The 20,221-nt window shown below is 34.2% G+C and overlaps 1 protein-coding gene across 1 annotated transcript in view; it reads right to left on the bottom strand.

Annotated features, from left to right (window-relative positions):
- The window catches only part of LOC143245471 (uncharacterized), a 106,885-nt gene that overhangs the window by 31,080 nt on the left and 55,584 nt on the right, over positions 1 to 20,221 (bottom strand). The window contains exons 2-3 of the mRNA XM_076491831.1: positions 11,301 to 11,403; positions 10,286 to 10,341 (exon numbers count right to left, since the gene is read on the bottom strand). Coding sequence (XP_076347946.1) covers positions 10,286 to 10,341; positions 11,301 to 11,403 — 159 coding nt within the window. The remainder of the gene's footprint in view (positions 1 to 10,285; positions 10,342 to 11,300; positions 11,404 to 20,221) is intronic.

Raw genomic sequence — 20,221 nt, 5'->3', positions numbered from 1 at the left:
AAACATTATTCAATAGCACATGGTCTTTTGGACATTGAATTATATTTCCATGGTCCCTGCATAATGTTAAAATTATACTCATAAAGTTCTGGAACCATTTTTGTGTATGGCCTTCTGGATTTTGAAAATTCTTCAGCTTCGTTACATAATCTGTCAGGAATATAAATCATTGTCCATTTAATTAATGACCAGGGCCATAGATTTTACACCCGATGGGGATGATTTTGCAACCACTTATGTGGACTGTTCAATTTGCAAATTGGTAATATCTGATTACGTGAACCTGAAAGCTGTAAACATGCAGTCACAGAATAATCTTGTTGCCACGATACTTGCATGTATACTTAGCCTACTGACTAATACTTACGAACTATTGCTTAGATCGAAAAGCTTAAATGTACATTTCATACTGAAAAAGCCTACATCTAGGCTTAATTATGCAATTCGATTGGTAAGAACACGAGAATCACAAGAACAAACACACAATTTGTTGGCCTGTGATGCAATAAAACAATTCAACAGACCAAACTGTGGGATGATTGTATGCACCATACCACCTACCTAAAACACTTAGTTGCTATTTCGAGTTTTATATCTTATTTCTAAACTACGTACTACCTTTATAGTAGATAATCATATTTTCAATTAATTGTACTTGTAATAACATTTCACTGCTAAATCATTGAAATTGTGTGTCTGATAAAGGTGGATCTTCAAAAGTTTGATATGCTAATATAGGTGTAATATTTTTTCTTGGTCTATTAAGTGATTGTTCGCAATCAGTAGCCGGCTCAGCATGCCAGGTGTTAAGACACTCGACTCGTAATCCGAAGGTCGCAGTTCGAACTCCCCGTCACACAAAAAAACATACTCGCCCTTCAATCATTGAGCGTTTTATGTGACAACCAATTTCATTATTCGTTGGTAAAAAGCTTGGTGGTAGGTGGTGATGACTAGCTGCCCCCTCTAGTCTTACACTGCTAAATTAGGGACGGCTAGCGCAGGTAGCCCCTGAGTAGCTTTGCACGAAATTCAAAACAAACCAATCAGTAGCCCATCAAAACCTATTAGTTATGCAAGTAATTTATGCTGAAGATGTGTTTGAGTACTTGTATTACATGTTCCACTGTTTTTGGTTTACAGTTTGCTAAATTAATTATTTTGTTCAGCATAATTAAAGAAAAACCTTTGCTCTAACTTAAACTTACGCAGGGACTAAATGAGCCAAGTAAAGTTTAGTTACCATTTTGTCTGATTCTTTTACAGGAATAATAACACGATTTTAATTAGCATTCCTAGCTGTTCTTTAAGAAATTTAGGCAACAGAGGCAAGTGGAATGGTATGATCTTTGTGGCTAATGATCTATTAGGCACCAATCAATGTTTAATTGCGTCAGAGTTTATTGTTATATTTAACTCAGTAGTGGAACACAAGAAAGCTACTTTGTGCTGAAATTTATCTGGAATTTACTGTATTTTATACAATGTTTCTTTATCTTCCACTTTCAGGTGGAAACCTTTTGAACGATTTGCTTTTCGATTGCCAGTAGCAGGCCATTATAGTTTCAGTTGCCAATAAGTTTTCAAATTATCTTATGACTTTGAAGTTAACTTTATCACTTTCATTTGTGGAGAAACCATAACATTTTGCCTTGCCAATAATTTTAAGTATTTAATCAAGCTTCCCAGTAAATAAATAGTATATAACTTACTCTATAGGACGGTGAAACAAAAGGATTTTACTTATAATATGTGGTATTGTTATTTAGTAAATCTGATGCGACAGTTAATTTTGTTGCATTACTTTGTAACGTAACTGGGGACACTCTCTGTTCGTGACCCTTTCATTTTAAAAAATACAAGCCTGAATTACAGGCATGAGCTTATGTTCTGGCAAGAGCTTGTTATTTAGTAAAAATTTTGCCTGTTATGCGCTAAGAAACACGCAATAAGTTATCTTATTGAGTAGTAGTATTTTGTAAACCATCAAGGTTTCAAGTTTTACATCTCAAAAGAAGAAATGGGTTGTCACATCTTTTGTAAATCCAACCCATGTTTAGTGTCTTTCACTTGTATTTCTGTATTTAATAGTATATATTTATTTTAACATATATGTTTTTTCAATTTAATATGTATTTAGAAGTGCATGTAAGCTGTTACTGTTAAATATGTATTGCGAAAGCCTCGCATGTTCTCTACATTTGCAGAATATTTTCGAGTGTATAAATAAACAATATATGTTTTATATTGTTGCCAACTAAACCTTCGAGAACCTTGCCTAAAGTTTATAAATAGACGCGCTAAGAGACAGTTTATATAATATTGTTGGTTTGCTACAGTTAGTACACTATAAACCTCGGAAGCTATTTAATTAGTCGGAAGACAACAAATATTTGACCAGAAAAGTTTATTGAATATTGAATATTACAAACCGCCTAATTTAAGATAATTAACTTTGGACGTTGGTATTTCTACGAGGACGTTAGATAGTTTCGTCGGTGAAAACAGATGTGCGCTCAGTGTAGCAGTTGGCTAACTTACCGGTTAAGTGAAGTGTAAATGTGTCTCAGTACAGAATTAATTTTTTCGTTGTGAACCGTCGATAAAATATTCAGTTCCAAAACAAATAGAAGACTCAGTATTGTTTGTAAGGTTTTAAAACTTTTGTATGTCAATTATTATTTGCAATAACCTTTGTTATGAATTATATTATTCTAAGAAAACTTTATCAATCTTGTTGGCAAATATTATAAATTTCATACAATCGACATACGTTTAAATTAAAATTAAAATTTCGGGCTATTTCAAATCGTAAAACATAACATAATAAATCAGAGCCTTGTTCGAGATAAATTATAATACGTAACATATTTTTCTTGTGTTATGAACATCACAGACAAGCACAACCCATGTTTAGTGTCCTTTACTTCTATTGCAAAACGTCACAGAACAGCACAACCCATGTTTATTCTCTTTCATTTGTGTTACAAAACGTTACAGAACAGCATAACCCATGTTTAGTGTCTTTTACTTCTATTGCAAAACGTCACAGAACAGCACAACCCATGTTTATTCTCTTTCATTTGTGTTACAAAACGTTACAGAACAGCACAACCCATGTTTAGTGTCTTTCTCTTGTATTACGAAACGTCACTGAGCAGCACAAACCATGTTTATTGTCTTTCACTTGTCATATAAAACGACACAGAAAAGCAGAACTGCATTCACGTCAAGAATGTGGCTGGCCAGGCATGGCCAAGCGTGTTAAGGCGTGCGACTCGTAATCCGAGGGTCACGGGTTCGCATCCCCGTTGCGCCAATCATGCTCCCCCTTTCAGCCGTGGGGGCGTTATAATGTGACGGTCAATCCCACTATTCGTTGATAAAAGAGTAGCTCAAGAGTTGGCGGTGGGTAGTGATGACTAGGTGCCTTTCCTCTAGTCTTACACTGCTAAATTAGGGACGGCTAGCACAGATAGTCCTCGAGTATCTTTGTGCGAAATTCAAAAACAAACAAGAATGTGGGTTCGACATATCATTACTCAACACACGCATTTTGAAAATTCTCATAACCATGTTAAAAGTTAGGGTTATTCCCAATATAATGCCATTCGTATAGACTGTACGACATCGTTATCCAGAACACAGCAAAGAAATGATTTCTATTAACCCTTATACCAAGCCTAACTTATGTACAAAAAAATAGACTAACAACACGATATTCTCTCTAACTAACTGGGTTCAACATAATCAAATCCAGTTTTTCTTCGACATTAGTATCGCTTCTCCTTGGTTTACATTGTAACCGTCATCATGTAATACAGCCAGAGAATGATACGCCGGCTACACAGTAGCTGAAAGAAATTGCTTCTGAAGCGTTTGTTAACGATGAAGACGCTAGTTAGTATATCATTAGTAACTCAATTTCTTATAAGTATGAGGCACCGCTAGCCTTTATTAGGTTCTCCCTAATGCTGTTGGCTCTAATCTAGTTTTGATGGTATGTAATGTTATTCCTTCCGTTAAAGTGTCGCTGCTGGTTATCTTACAACGCATCCTTTGTTTGTTTTGAATTTCGCGCAAAGCTACTCGAGGGCTATCTGCGCTAGCCATCCCTAATTTAGCAGTGTAAGACTAGAGGGAAGGCAGCTGATCATCACCACCCACCGCCAACTCTTGAGCTACTCTTTTACCAACGAATAGTGGGATTGACCGTCATATTATAACGACTCCAGAGCTGAAAGGGCGAGCATGTTTAGTGCGACGGTTTTAAAAGGAACCATCTGTAAGGAAGGACTTACCAGCACTAATTGTGGACCTCTAACACATAAAACACATAGAGAGAGCAACTTCGAAGAACGGTTTGACCTTTATCTCACTAACCAGATATAGCAAATCACCTGGTGAGAAAATAACAAAATATTTGTTATAACTCCATCAGAATCCTGCTAGGCTTATAACACGTTACACCGCTTTAATAGTAATAGTTCGAAGTATTTCAACGTCCACAACGAGGTTGTTGTAATCCTACCTTAAGAAGATAAAAGTATCGTTTTTAATAGTTTGAGGGCTATAATTTAATTACCTGTAGGTTACTTTTCTTTCGATATATTCCTCTGGAAAATTGAACAGTTTTATTATTTTAACTTTGTTTAACGCAAACAGGAGTTTATTTTGAAACATTTCTATAACCGTAAATAACATCACGAACTCCGGGGTTGGACAAAAGTGTTCTTCTTCTTAAAACGTTGTTAATTTGTTATCTCTTTTATTATACAAAGAAAAATACACAAAAGTGGCAATTTTTAGAACGCGTTCGACGAGATCTGTTCAAGTATAACCTGAAATTCTAATTTTAACACTGGCTTTCGTAAATACCTGCCTGACTGTTCTTAATTTTAGTTACATTTTCTCATAAAAAGTGTTGTGCACGTGCTGTAGTTTCATAGATCTTATTCCAATTATCCTACAAAATGATCAAACAAGTTTCTCTGCAGTAATCGAACGTAAAAATTAAACTAAATGAACGTAAAATGTTTCACAAGTTAATATTTAATGGATATTTCTTAGAATATCAGTACTGCTTCACATCGACGTGCTTGCTTTAAATGAGTTTGTGCAGATATTCCTGAATGGTTGACTGCCATCCTTCTCTGAGTACTTCAAAAAGTTTGTCTTCCGGGTTTGGTTTGCGATCTTTCATTAATCAGTTTAACTCAGCTTATAATTTTTAGATAAGACAGATATCAGATGATTTATGTGGTCATTGCATAAGGTCATATTTCAATTTTGTCCTTACCCTAAATATCTCGAGAACGTAGCTTTATTAGCTCAAAATTTGCTGTCAGGTGATTAATGTGGTCATTGCATAGCGTCATATTTCAATTTTGTCTTCACCCTAATTATCTCCAGAATGTAGCTTTATTAGCTCAAAATTTCTGCTATCAGGTGATTGATGTGGTCATTGCATAGCGTCATATTTCATTTTGTCCTCACCCTAATTATCTCCAGAACGTAGCTTTATTAGCTCAAAATTTTGCTGTCAGGTGATTGATGTGGTCATTGCATAGCATCATATTTCAGTTTTGTCCCCACCCTAAATATCTCCAGAATGTAGCTTTATTAGCTCAAAATTTTGCTGTCAGTTGATTGATGTGGTCATTGCATAGCGTCATATTTCAATTTTGTCCTCACCCTAATTATTTCCAAAATGTAGCTTTATTAGCTCAAAATTTGCTGTCAGGTGATTGATGTGGTCATTGCATAGCGTCATATTTCAATTTTGTCCTCACCCTAATTATCTCCAGAACGTAGCTTTATTAGCTCAAAATTTTGCTGTCAGTTGATTGATGTGGTCATTGCATAGCGTCATATTTCAATTTTGTCCTTACCCTAATTATTTCCAAAATGTAGCTTTATTAGCTCAAAATTTGCTGTCAGGTGATTGATGTGGTCATTGCATAGCGTCATATTTCAATTTTGTCCTCACCCTAATTATCTCCAGAACGTAGCTTTATTAGCTCAAAATTTGCTGTCAGGTGATTGATGTGGTCATTGCATAGCATCATATTTCAGTTTTGTCCCCACCCTAAATATCTCCAGAATGTAGCTTTTTCAGCTCAATATTTCGCTGTCAGGTGATTGCTGTGGTCATTGCATAGCATCATATTTCAGTTTTGTCCACACCCTAAATATCTCCAGAATGTAGCTTTTCAGCTCAATATTTCGCTGTCAGGTGATTGATGTGGTCATTGCATAGCATCTTATTTCAGTTTTGTCCACACCCTAAATATCTCCAGAATGTAGCTTTATTAGCTCAAAATTTCTCTGTCAGGTAATTGATGTGGTCATTGCATAGCATCGTATTTCAGTTTTGTCCCCACCCTAAATATCTCCAGAATGTAGCTTTATTAGCTCAAAATTTGCTGTCAGGTGATTGATGTGGTCATTGCATAGCGTCATATTTCAATTTTGTCCTCACCTAATTATCTCCAGAACGTAGCTTTATTAGCTCAAAATTTCGCTGTCAGGTGATTGATGTGGTCATTGCATAGCATCATATTTCAGTTTTGTCCCCACCCTAAATATCTCCAGAATGTAGCTTTATTAGCTCAAAATTTCGCTGTGAGGTGATTGATGTGGTCATTGCATAGCGTCATATTTCAATTTTGTCCTCACCCTAATTATCTCCAGATGTAGCTTTATTAGCTAAAAATTTGCTGTCAGGTGATTGATGTGGTCATTGCATAGCGTCATATTTCAATTTTGTCCTCACCCTAATTATCTCCAGAACGTAGCTTTATTAGCTCAAAATTTGCTGTCAGGTGATTGATGTGGTCATTGCATAGCATCATATTTCAGTTTTGTCCCCACCCTAAATATCTCCAGAATGTAGCTTTATTAGCTCAAAATTTAGCTGTCAGGTGATTGATGTGGTCATTGCATAGCATTATATTTCAGTTTTGTCCCCACCCTAAATGTCTCCAGAATGTAGCTTTTTTAGCTCAATATTTCGCTATCACAACTTTGTCAGCAGCAATCAATATACTGAATTGGAACACTATTATTCGTAACTAAAACGTTAAAACAAGTGTTTAAAAAGTACATATGATATTAATATAATGTCAAACATTCTTGAATTTATAGTGTTGTTAAAACAATTCAAATCAACAATGTTAAATATGAGTTAGCCTTGAGCACTAGCCAATCATAACCTAGAGTTGTTGGTGTCAGGTTTAGTTTGTTCCAAAAAGTTTTGTACAGTACGTAAGAGACTTAGTTGAAAGAAATGTTAACCAGTCCTTATAAAGATAAAGTTAAAAATAAAATAACGTCAAGAGGTGGTGGGAAATAGAGAAAATAAAAATGTGTAGCAATATTTAGGGTATAATACCAATACAGAAAAGTTAAAGTATTAATAATTCTAATAATGTAAAGTAAGTTTAATTATGAATTTAGTTTTGAAATCTTTGAGAGACTTGCGAAGGTCAATAATCCTGGGATCGAGATTGCTGCCGATTGGCTTCTGTTTTTTGAATTTCACACAAAGCTACTCAAGAGCTATCTGCGCTAGCCGTCTCTAAATTGATAGTGTAAGACTAGAGAGAAGGCAGCTAGTTATCACTACCCACCATCAACTCTTGGGCTATTCTTTTACCAACGAACAGTGGAATTGACCGTCACATTATAACAGCCCCCACGGCTGAAAGAGCGAGGATGTTTGGTGTGACGGGGATTCGAACCCACGACCCTCAGATTACGAGTCGAACGCCGTAACCCACCTGGCCATTCCGGGCCCCAACAAATGAATTATTAATATAATTGGATTTGGAATAGAATATATTACGCATTTAAATAATTTCTTCATATTTTGATATAATACAATATAATTTAAGTTTAACGGAATTAGTTAGCTTGTAGAATATCGACAGCTCTAGACGATGCTATAGCAGCGAAATATTGAGTTAATAAAGTTACATTCTTGAGATAGAGGTCGTTATTTTATTTACGTTTATTGAAGAATACTGTTAAAATCAAGGACACCATTTTTACTTAGGTATTTTTCATCGGATGCCCAATTATACACAGACTTGCCTTAAAATTAATATCTACAGAAAAATTAGAAAACAGTAGAATGAAAGTGTTTTAGAATAGCGCATATAATTTTTAAAGATGTTTGTTCAGAAAGTAAAAGTTTACACGGATGCACCAAAGCAGTACCTTGCGTAGCTAATTTTAACTATCAAGCAACAATATTTAACTACGTTGCGAGTGCAATAATTTGAAATAATAAATGTATTTTTGTCATCACATATCATAGATCATTATTTCTCATAAAACTAAAACGTGTCAAAAAGTACGTACTGTGCCTGGCTCATTATAATGTTTAAATCAAACATGTAAATAAGGTGTTGTAACATGACTCATAATGTAAACGAAATTAGAGAGATGCGAAAAACCCTCCCAGTGGCTCAGTGGTATGTCTGTGGACTTACAACGCTAAAAACCGCCTTTGATATCCGGGGTGGGCAGAGCACAGATAGCCCTTTGAGTAGCTTTCTGCTTCATTCAAAAGAGCAACGTACGAATAAACAACCTCTGTAATATTATATTTAAAAGCTGTTTCGGTATCTCTTCTGCGTAGTGATAAGTGGAGTTTTACAATTCTGAGTCATTAATGCTTTAGCAGAAACCAGTCTGGTTCACTATGAAAAACTGTTAATATGACTATATCTTAAATTATTTTTATACCATTCTGGAAACGGACCTTATATAGACAGTTAGTTTATTACAAAAGCATATTTAAATATAAGTTTATCTCATCCGAGAAATATTATAATAAAAATATTGCACTCTTTTTAAGTGGAAAACCATATTGTTATATGTATATATATAATCATATCATTTATTTGTTTTAGGGTATTTGTACAAATTGTTCCTGATAAAAGAAAAAGTGTACGCTGACCGTGGAAAAATATTATTATCAATAATACTTGATAATCGAGTATTATTATTACTCGTTTAATATTTGTTTAAAATCTTCATACCACTTTGACAGGTTAAAACTGTAAGGAGATGCCACTCTCGTTCATTTCTCCGATATTAAATATTGGTCTAATAACTGACATCTTAAATTGTCCAAATATTTGGATTAATTCAAATATTATATTTAACAATCTCATGAAAACATAAACAACAGACGTGTTAAGTGGGTTTAGTTACTTAATTATTATGCTATTAAAACATTAAGGCCTTTTTTATTTTCAAATTAATTAATAAGATTTTAAATTCCATAAACGGTCGTAGTTTCCAAATGCATTTTTCATTAGAAATGTTTGATTTAATGTCCAAATCATTACGTTTCCATTGCCCTTGAACATTTACCTTTTTTAATTCCAGAATAAGTTCAGGGCCCGGCATGGCCAGGTGGTTAAGGCACTCGACTCTTAATCCAAAAGTCGCGGGTTCGAATCCCTGTCACACCAAACATGTTCGCCATTTCAGCCGTGGAGGCGTTATATTGTTACGGTCAATCACACTATTCGTTGGTAAAAGAGTAGCCAAAGAGTTGGCGGTGGGTGATGATGACCAGCTGCCTTCCTCTAGTCTTACACTTCTAAATTAGGGACGGCTAACGCAGATAGCCCTCGTGTAACTTTGCGCGAAATTCAAAACAAACTAAACCAATAATTTCAGCGTTAAAAAAATTAACGTATTTACAATTTCTGACATACAAAAATATTTAAACGTGTTAGTAGTAATAATTTATTCTCATGCATTTATTCTTACGAAGTAGAATTTCATATGTAATTCCATAACCTCCTACTGATCCAGCGGTAAGACTGAAAACTTATATCGTTATAAACTGGATTTCGAAAACAGTGGTGGAAACAGCACAGGTAGTTAGTTCCTTGTGTTTAACAACAAACAATTGTGATCTGGTGTGGACTGATGATTGGGGTTCTTAACTACTAATCTACAAGTCGCAGGTTCGAATCCCCCTCACACCAAACATTCTTGGCTTTCAGCCGTAAGGGCGTTATAATGCAACGTCAACCCCACTATTTACTGGGTAAAAATAGTACAACATTTTGTGGTAAGTGGTCCTGAATAGCTGCCTTCCCTCTTGTCTAACACACATACATTCGAGATGATTAGTACAGATAGCCCTTGACTAGCTTTGCGCGAAATTACAAAAGAACAAATGTAATTTCATGTCTTGTATTATAAGAACAGTTTTCATCAGTTTTTAATCAACCATTTCTTCTTTTGCACCCCTTCCCACAAGAGGCAAAACGATAAGCCTGTGGGCTTATTACGTCAGAAAGCTGATTTCGATACCTATGATGGATGCAGCACAGATAGGCAATTGTTTATAAATTCCTATCAGTGTTATATCTGATATAACAAATAATCTTTGGTTATTTTTATGAATCTTCTAAACTCGAATATCTAATCACGGATTTCAGCGTAAAAGTTTTAAAGCTTATAATTGAGTAAGCATAAGACATTATATTAGTTATAGAATGTGTTTCTCTGTGCTTACCATTGATAATACAATATATTTGTAATTTAGCATTCTGTCGAATTTTAATAATTGTGACCGTAACAAATTATTAGAAACTACAATTTTATAAGTTATATGTATTCATGTCTCCGATTATATTTATTTTTTTATGTTTAAGTTTATTTTAGTCGGTTTCATTGGTTGGTATTGGACTTGTGCACGTTAGAATGAGGAAGTGTTTGTTTATTTGAAGTTAAGCACAAGTTACACAAGGGGCTATCTCTGCTCTGCTCACCACGTGTATCGAAACCAAGTTTCTAGCGTTGTAAGTTCACAGGCACTCCGCTGTGCCACTGTGTTTTTAAATATCAACAACATTCTGATTATGCATAGTTTCTGCTTTACCATTAAGTTGAACACAATTGATATTATTTTATAATATACAAATATTCCCTTTATTACCTGAGTATTGATACAACATATATTACAATCTTAAATGTTATAACAATATATTCATTCTTATCAACATTGGTCTCCTTCAGTATTAACATATATACATCATATATACTATGTTGTCTCCTTCAGTGTTAACATATGTACACCATATACACTATGTTGTTTCCTTCAGCATTAGCATATGTACATCACATATACTATGTTGCCTCCTTCAGTATTAACATATGTACACCATATATACTATGTTTTATATTTTTATCTTGATAATTATGGTATTAATGAAAAAGTTGTTACAGTTTTTTAATTTTACTTCATAATTTGAGCACTATATGCCTACCTTTCAACACCAAGAAGAGCCATTAGCCAAAAGAATAAATGCCGACAGAGCATGTCAACATAGCCCTGAATCTGACAGAAAGCATCACCAAAGGTCCATCCCCCTACAAAATGTAATTAAAACATTTATTGACGTATTTAGTAAACTGTCTAAATATTTCAAAAATTATTTTGAAAACAACTTTTACTAAACTTGTTTTGCTTTTAATCTGAAAATACAAACAACGTATTTTAAATCCCCTGTTACAATAATCTTTAAAATTGTGGCGCAATTATTCTTGTATTTCATTGTGCTTAGAGATTACCATTGAATTACGTGTTTAATTAAGAATATAAATACATCATACTAATTGAGATTACACCACGTGCCTGGTGAACAAATGACAAATATTTTAAATCATGACAGTTTTAATATCCAAATAATTTTATTTGCACATCAAATTAAAGTAATTAGTTCTCAGTTAATTCCTTACAAGAGTTGCATCGTACAAACCTAATTTTCTTGGATTTGAAATAATAAGGTTAATAAACGAACCACCATGTGTCCGTTGATGCATATAAGAATAGGTAATTAGAACCCACGCAGCGAATGACTCTGAATAGAGTAGTAGTTTGTCAAACATCTGGTTAGAAATCTTCGCTGGTGTAAATCTTACATATATGTTTTGTAGAAAGAAGCTACTAAATTAGCTTTATTATTACTTTTTGTCAGTTTTTCTAAACCTTGCGAAATTTACAATGTCACAAAACGTTACAATTACAGTTTTAGACACAGGAAAGTCACCCAGTACCGAGGAGGCTAGGTTAACACTGGATCAATATAATTCCGTAAACAATGCTTTGATAGCGCGTTAATTTCCTAGAACAATGGAAGTACAAGATATAAAGGAAAATGAGATTCATTAACATACAGTACACTATCACGTGTTGGTTTATCTTAAGTTATTATTAGTGAAGCGTTTTAAATGAATGTATGAAGGTTTAATTTGCGTTGTGCTCTAATCGCTGGCAATATTTTATATACACACATAATGATGGCCTTGTAACCATTTTAATGAAGGCAATGTTTTCCGTTTGACGAAAGGAAAGACATTTAATTATGTAAAGATCTTGGAAAATGAGAAGTTGTTCAATACACTTATGTGAAAATTTCATTGGAAAGAAATATACAGTGTTGGATAATTATATATATAAATATACAGTGTTGGATTATTATATATATAAATATACAGTGTTGAATTATTAGATATATATAAATATACAGTGTTGGATAATTTTGGAAAGATATTTTGTAAAGCCTACTACACATATAATACAAAAAAGAACATTTTTGGAATTAAACATATTATAAATGAAGATAAGAAGAAAGAAAACATTACTTTTGCCAAATTTCTGGAATATCATCAGTACCGGGAACGTTTTGTTTTCTGAAAAATTTCGAGATATTACATGTTCGAACTTCGTTTGGCAACGTCGTCTTAAGTGAACATATTCTCGATAGGCTTCATCAACTTGAAACGTACATATTAATAAACTGATCAAGTTTGGAAGTTGATGAAAGGTTCGTTTATTTGTTAATGAGTATTTTGAAAACAAAGAGCTAAAATATTCAACAATATATGTTACAATTTAAAATGTGTTTAGGTTGACAGAGCTAGTTAGTCGTTTTGTTGTGATTACTTTGACACTCTTTGGATCGTGCTGTATTCTCAATTCACTTTCACCTTTCGTGTCCATTAACTTTATTTACGATGTACATTTTTAAATCAAAAACTTACTCATATAAATGTAAACGTAGCAAACTGCTTTATATTAATATAATCAATAATATATAAGCTTAGAACAATGTTTTGTTTCTTACTGGCGTCATATCACATTCTTCTTTCGCCTTTCCCACTTTATTCGTTCTCTCTCATATCTACCTGTCTTCTTTTTTCGTCTTTAGTTGAACTTTTGTATTCAGTTCTCAAATACATGCAGAACAAAATTATTTTTAATGGTTTAGAGTACTGCAATGCCTTAATTCGTTAGAGTATGACCAAACTTTGATCGCTTTCTCACCTCTCTCAATCATAACTGATATTTCTCACATCTATCTCCATTGCACCCTTATACTGATCATAATACTAATTAGTAATTTTGACACATTTGTAGAAACAAAAGTTTAATTAATTTTTAACGAAACAGAATCTGACACGTTGACTAATTTTGTACTTTTATTAGTCTTAATTAGCTACAGAGCTCCATGAAATAACATGTATTCTTTAAAAGTTTCTTTGAAATGTTTTGAGTACTATAAAAATATTCCTTATTTCATTTCGAGTTCCTGAGCCTTTAAATATTTAGGTATTACGGAAATAGATTTTTATTTCTGTATATACATCCTGACAGGAGTATAAGTTTGTTGAAGGTAGTAAAATGGTTGTCTCACTTAGTGTTAATATTCATATGAATTATCTTAAAAAGTTGTTCGTGAGTATTCGTCATGATTACCTCATACAATATAATTTTAACTTTGGCTCTGATGCTCAATATGATAAATCTTTTATTTTTTCCGTAAAGGAAAAGGTTAAAAATATCTGTGTCAAGTTATGAAAGGGAAACTAAGCATTGCACAAACTTATGATGCACAATTCTTGGATTTTGATATTGTTACACATTATAACTACTTGGACGAGTCTTCGATTTACTATGTTACGTACGTTACATATTACGTTTTTAAATAAAGGGAAACTGAAACATGAATTTGGAAGATAATCAAATCTCGATATGTATCATCGTTTTAGTGGGCCATTTCAGAGTTTGGGCAACCTTTTCAAAATATTGGGAATACTTATCAACTTTATATTCATTAAATGGCGGTACTTTAATATATTGATTGAGTTCAAAGTTGTCATTTTGCCTTTGTCGTTCGGGGTTGAGCCTAATTTTCACTTCTTTCAGTCTAATTTCCTTTTTCGGCTTCAATACGAATTTTTTCGACCATGAAACGTTTACTTATTGTTTCATCTTCGCTAGGGGGTTGCTCTTTCTCAGCGTCGGTGCGGGCTTGTTCAAGCTAGATTTGTTTGAGTTTTAACTGGATTTCTAACTTATCTTTATCACTCAGCTCTGATTGGCTAGTGGAGATACAAGAGTAGTTCCCCTAATGCTTCCGCAAACAACAAATAATTATCGATTTGTATCTGAACAAAATTATTTTAGTTCATTTTTCTCATTGACTTTTTAACTCTAATTCTAAAAGTTTGGAAGTTTCATCCAATTCACTTTTGTTATAACTTTCTAGTTGTTCAAGGAAGGGTGATTCAAAAGAACCTTGATAATGACATTGATAAATATAAATTGAATTATAATTTGAATTTATATCTAATTTTCCTCTGGGGTTACTCTTTTATCAAGTAATTAATAATATTATCAATTAATAATGGCATTGACCGTCACATTATAACACCTCCACGGCTGAAAGGGCAAGCATGTTTGGTACGACAGGGATTCGAACCCGCGACCCTCGGATTACGAGTCGAACGCCTTAACCCACCTGGCAATACCGGTCCTAACACGGACAGACAGTATACATTGTTGGTTTGCTACAGTTAGTATACTATAAACCTCGGAAGATATAACAGTGATAAGTTCTTCTTATTCGGAAAGCTATAGGTGTTTGAACAGGAACATTTACAGATTTCGAATATTACAAACCGTTTGACTTCAGTAAATTAAGTTCGAACGTTAGTATTTCTACGAGAACACCAAAAATCTTCGTCGGAAAAAGACAGCTTGAAAACAGCATGAGGCTAGACATAAGGAGAAGTGTAACAATATCAACTCAGAATTATCTCTCTCATCGTGAACCATCGATAAAATATTCAGTTTCAGACCAGACAGAAGACTTAGTATTGTTTTTAAGTTTATAAAACTTTTGTATATAAATTATTATTTGTAATCTGTTATTGTATATTGTATTGTTATTTGTAATAACTGTTATTGTATATTGTATTATTATTTGTATAGAAAACTATATTTGTGTTAAGAAAGAAAGTCGCGTATATCAGTCTTGTTGGCAAATATTAAGCAAATTGATGTATATCGATTTTTAATTAACTTCTAATTTCAAATTCAAATTTTCAGCTATTTGAAAATGTAATATGTAACATAATAAATAGGAAGATCGTCCAAGATAAATTGTAATATGTAAAAATTTTAAGAGAAATTAAGGTAATAAATATCGATTCTGAAACGCTATTTGTACGGAAAAAAGAAACGAATTGATTGTGAGTGTCTCAAGATAAATTAATAAAAAAACAGAATGAATAACACTGTATGGAAAGTTGTAAATATTAATGAAATTGGCTAAATTTATTTTTCATAATGTCACCCTTGTACTTACCTTTAAACGAAATTTTAGTTTTGTTGATAAGAAAGTGTTAAGTTCTAGGGAATACATTTTAATGTTAGAGGTATAGAACTTATAGTCATGAGGAATACCGATATTTAATAAGTCGATGCTACTGAGTTAAGCATGCACTTTATTAAATACTTACCCCCCCAGTGGCTCAGTGGTATGTCTGCGGACTTACAACGTTAAAAACTGGGTTTCGATACCCGTGGTGGGCAGAGCACAGATAGCCCATTGTATAGTTTTGTGCTTAAATAAAAAAACAACAACAACAAAACAACATTATTAAATAAGTTTCATCAGGTAACCGTGCAATTGCCCTTCTATGTTTTGAAAATAGTCTTGCACTTACTGGTGGTCTGATCTTTCGAATTAATCTCTTTCTTGTTGCAAAGATTTTTAAAACAGCTAAATTCCAGACTCTGGGTAAGTCACTTTAAAATTTCTATACTGTTACTTTAATACCAGGCATTGATCCCAACGAGGTTCGAGGGATTGTCCTACCTGAACAACCTCTTCATATGCTAACAGAAAAAAAACTCCTTCATGATAACTGCAATTTGTTCGTTTGCGAATTGTTGACGTTCAGTAGTATTAAACGGGTATACATTTCACATGTTTCACGTCCTATATCTAAAATTAAATCCATTTAATAATATCTTTACTAGAATGATATGCAGCTGCAATGATACAAACCATAAGCGAATTGTTCTTTAATCTGCCCTCTCCTTCCCAACCTTGTATTCACCATAGCTTCAGAACTGTGCCAAGCATGTCGGATGTACAAGATTGTTTAGCGTATAAGTTATTATTTCGTTGATTTCGTGATTTAATAGCTCTGCACAACAAAGGTTTTGCTTCTTGAACGCTGTTGGGTGTTCCTTATAGAATTTTGGCTGCTGATCACGAAAATCACATCCAAATTTGCTCAACACGTACCGTTTCATCGAAGTCTTTAGTTTTGTCATGTTTTTTCTTATATTTGTGTCCAAAAATTTTCGTTTCTGTAAGAGACCTATAAACAATGATTTGTACAGTCTGAGCACATGTCCAGGCACGAAATCAGGCCAGGTCGGAAGCTGTTCTGTAGAAGTATGCAGCCCGGGCATGCCTGGGCAGGCCGGAGTCAACTTGACACTGTCTCAGCAGGCTATAAAATGGCTTGCATACACAGATGATGTTCATTGTAGTGTGTAGTGTGTACGTATTGTTTCAGAATATAGCATTGCCTCAGTAGCACTGTAACAAGTAAGTTAGATGTTACAGACTTTTTATAGGACGATTGGTGTTGTCTGTCAGTATGTCTCGTCAATGTCGTAACAGCCGCGTTACATTCTGCTATATTTGTGGCGAGTATTCGCTTGTTCATCAGAGACGCTCAATGAATGCTCTTGTGAAGAAAGCATATCATCTGTACTTCGGCTGTAAAATTGGTGATCAAGACCAGGAATAGGCGTCTCACATTTGTTGTGCGACATGTGCTGTCTGTCTGAGAGCTTGGCTCAGAGCCACTCGAAAGACAATGCCGTTTGCTGTCCCGATGATATGTCGAGAACAGAAGGACTATGTGACGGACTGTTACTTCTGTTTGACTAATGTATCTGGTTTCTCTGCCAAAAACAAGAAGTCAATTGATACCTTAATTTGCCTTCAGCAATGAGACCCATGCCACATGACGACAGTCTTCCAATTCCGAAACCACCAAATGCAGGGAACTGGCAGTGACATTGAGCAGGATTTTAAACAGTGCTCCTCAGGCGATCCAGATCTCATAACACAGTCAGAATTAAACGATCTAGTCAGAGATTTAAGTCTGTCAAAAGCAGAAGCCGAATTGCTTGGTTCGAGACTGCAGGAATGGTGTTTGCTGTCACCAGGTACGAAAATTTCTGTTTTTCAAAGCTGCCAAGATGATGTAACCAAATTATTTGCACAAGTTAACAGTCTCTGTTTCTGTGTTGACATCAAAATATTGTTCTCTGCTTTGGGTTGTGACCATGACCCGCAAGAGTGGCGTCTCTTTATTGATTCATCAATGTTAAGCCTCAAAGCTGTTCTGTTACACAATGACAACGTTCACCCTTCAATACCTGTTGGCTGTACAGCACAAATGAAAGAAACCTACGAGAACATGGAAATGTTGCTGAAGCACATCCAGTACAGCAAGTACAACTGGAATATTTGTGGAGATCTGTAAGTCATTGCTCTGTTACTGGGACTGCAGCTCGGCTATACAAAGTACTGTTGTTTCATTTGTGAATGGGACAGTCGTGCCAAAGAGTCACATTATTCTAGACAGAGCTGGTTACTCTGTAAAAAGTTAGTTCCAGGACAGAAAAATGTGGCGCATGAGCCGCTTGTCGACCCGGCAAAGATGTTTTTGTCTCCTCTTCACATAAAATTGGGACTTATGAAGAATTTCGTGAAAGCAATGAACAAAGAAAGTGAAGGTTTTTGTTATTTAAGACAGATGTTCCCAAGAATAACTGAGGCCAAGATCAAAAAGGGCATTTTTGTTAGCCCTCAGATCAGATATGTTATGAGTGACAAGCGGTTCGAAGATTTGTTAGTTAGGCAGAAAAAGATTGCCTGGAAAGCCTTCAAAGACATTGTTGACAATATTCTTGGCAATTACAGAGCCCCACATTACATTCAACTGGTAGACAAACTTCTCAAAGCATACAAAACAATGAAGTGTAACATGTCACTCAAGATTCATTTCCTCCACTCACACTTGGACGTCTTCCCCGCAAATCTCGATGCTGTCAGTGACGAACACGGTGAAAGGTTTCACCAGGACATTGCTACAATAGAAAAACGATATCATGGAATCCGTCAATGCTTGCTGACTACTGTTGGACAATGCAACGTGATGCACAGGGCATTGAATACAAACAAAAATCAGGAGCAAAACACCTTTAATTATGTTGAACTTAATAGTGTATTAGAAACATAAACGCAATTAAATACGTTAGTGCCAATAAACAGTTAACTGTCTATTTCTCAGAGTTCCTACGTGATGAAGCAAAACGAAAACTATATTGGTGCATACCCACCAGGTACCTGTCACAATCAGCAAAAACTTTTCAGGAAGCAAAACTTAAAAAAAAATTGTTGTGCTATGTAGTTAATGATTATTTAGTTTCCATAACAAAAGTGTTAAACGTCAATTATTTTAAAAGTGATGGATATGACAGGTTTGTAGTTAAGCCAAAGCTATACGTTTGGTTATCTCTGCTTTGTCCACCAGGTTTTTCGCGTTGTAAGTCCGAAGACATACCGTTATGCCACTGATGGATAATTACGACAAATTTTATTACCCAATACGGTACGACTCGTATGCAGGTTGATTGCTACACTAAGCTTTAGTAATATTGTTTACGCCACGCTACTCAAACCTTTGGTAATTTTCTCACCAAGTGTTAATTAGACAGATATAGAGTGAGCTATTAGCAGTTAAGCCTTTATGGGCGATTTATAGAGAGTTACGAGTTTAGTCAGAAAGCATTAAGTTAGTGAAAATGAAGTGAAGTTCAGTCAAAAAAAGAAAGAAAGAAAACGTGAAGTTAGCCGGCGTGTTAGTGATTAGTTCTTAAGAGGGGATTTCTACAGTGTTTCTCACAACTGTATTTTAACAACAAATATACGAAAAATAATTTGTCTTGTCAGTTGGGTTATAAAATAAATGAACCAGTCTGTGTGAACTATTGTCGAAAAAAAAGGATTATTTAAGCTCTAGATACAACTGTGGTAACCAACAGAATAAGTTAAGTTAGAAAAAGGTAGTTAGAATGGATTTCGCTGCGTGATTGTTAGTTTGGATGTAATGAGCGATACTTAAAAAGTGAGTTCCACAGCTTAACAGAGATAAGTAGAATAAAGGGTGTTCTGAAGTAAGTGAGCCATTTGCAAGAACTGTATTTTTGAGGTTATGATTTAGATCCTACCCTTAACAAACACTAACATAAATTTATTAGAGGGCATTACACACAGGCCTCATAGGTAGTGCTTGTCAACATGTGGTCATTATAAAGCCAATTAATTTATTACAAAAATAATTTCTGTAATTTTATTCACAAGTCAAACAAAAAAGATGTTACATAATAAGAGTAAATTTAGCCAATCTGAACATATTTTTTACAGTTGCATTTACACCTGACATTCTGTGATCAAGAACTGTAACAATTATGCATGGATTCATACGTTTCATAAAAAATTTAGTTTTGTCATTTTGCTCTGTAATTTTGTCTTTGTAATCCTTGCCCCATTTAGTTGTTTACGTAACAAAATAATTTGGTGAATAATATTCATTAATACTGATTAAACAATCATTGTGAAAACTTTGATCAGTAGGTTTGACCTTGTCTAACTGTTCTTAAGTGTTTATTGATTTATCACCTAACTGCTCAGTAAGGTTTTAATAAACTCGACTGAATATTCTCAACACACCTTATTGAAACAAGTAGTGACAAATAACAAATATTAATAACTTATTCTGACAGTGATTTTAACAATTAGTTGTATTT

This window comes from Tachypleus tridentatus, chromosome 2 (genome assembly GCF_004210375.1).
Source record: "Tachypleus tridentatus isolate NWPU-2018 chromosome 2, ASM421037v1, whole genome shotgun sequence".
NCBI classification, from domain to species: Eukaryota; Metazoa; Arthropoda; class Merostomata; order Xiphosura; family Limulidae; genus Tachypleus; species Tachypleus tridentatus.
This window is presented reverse-complemented; position numbering and strand designations above follow the sequence as displayed.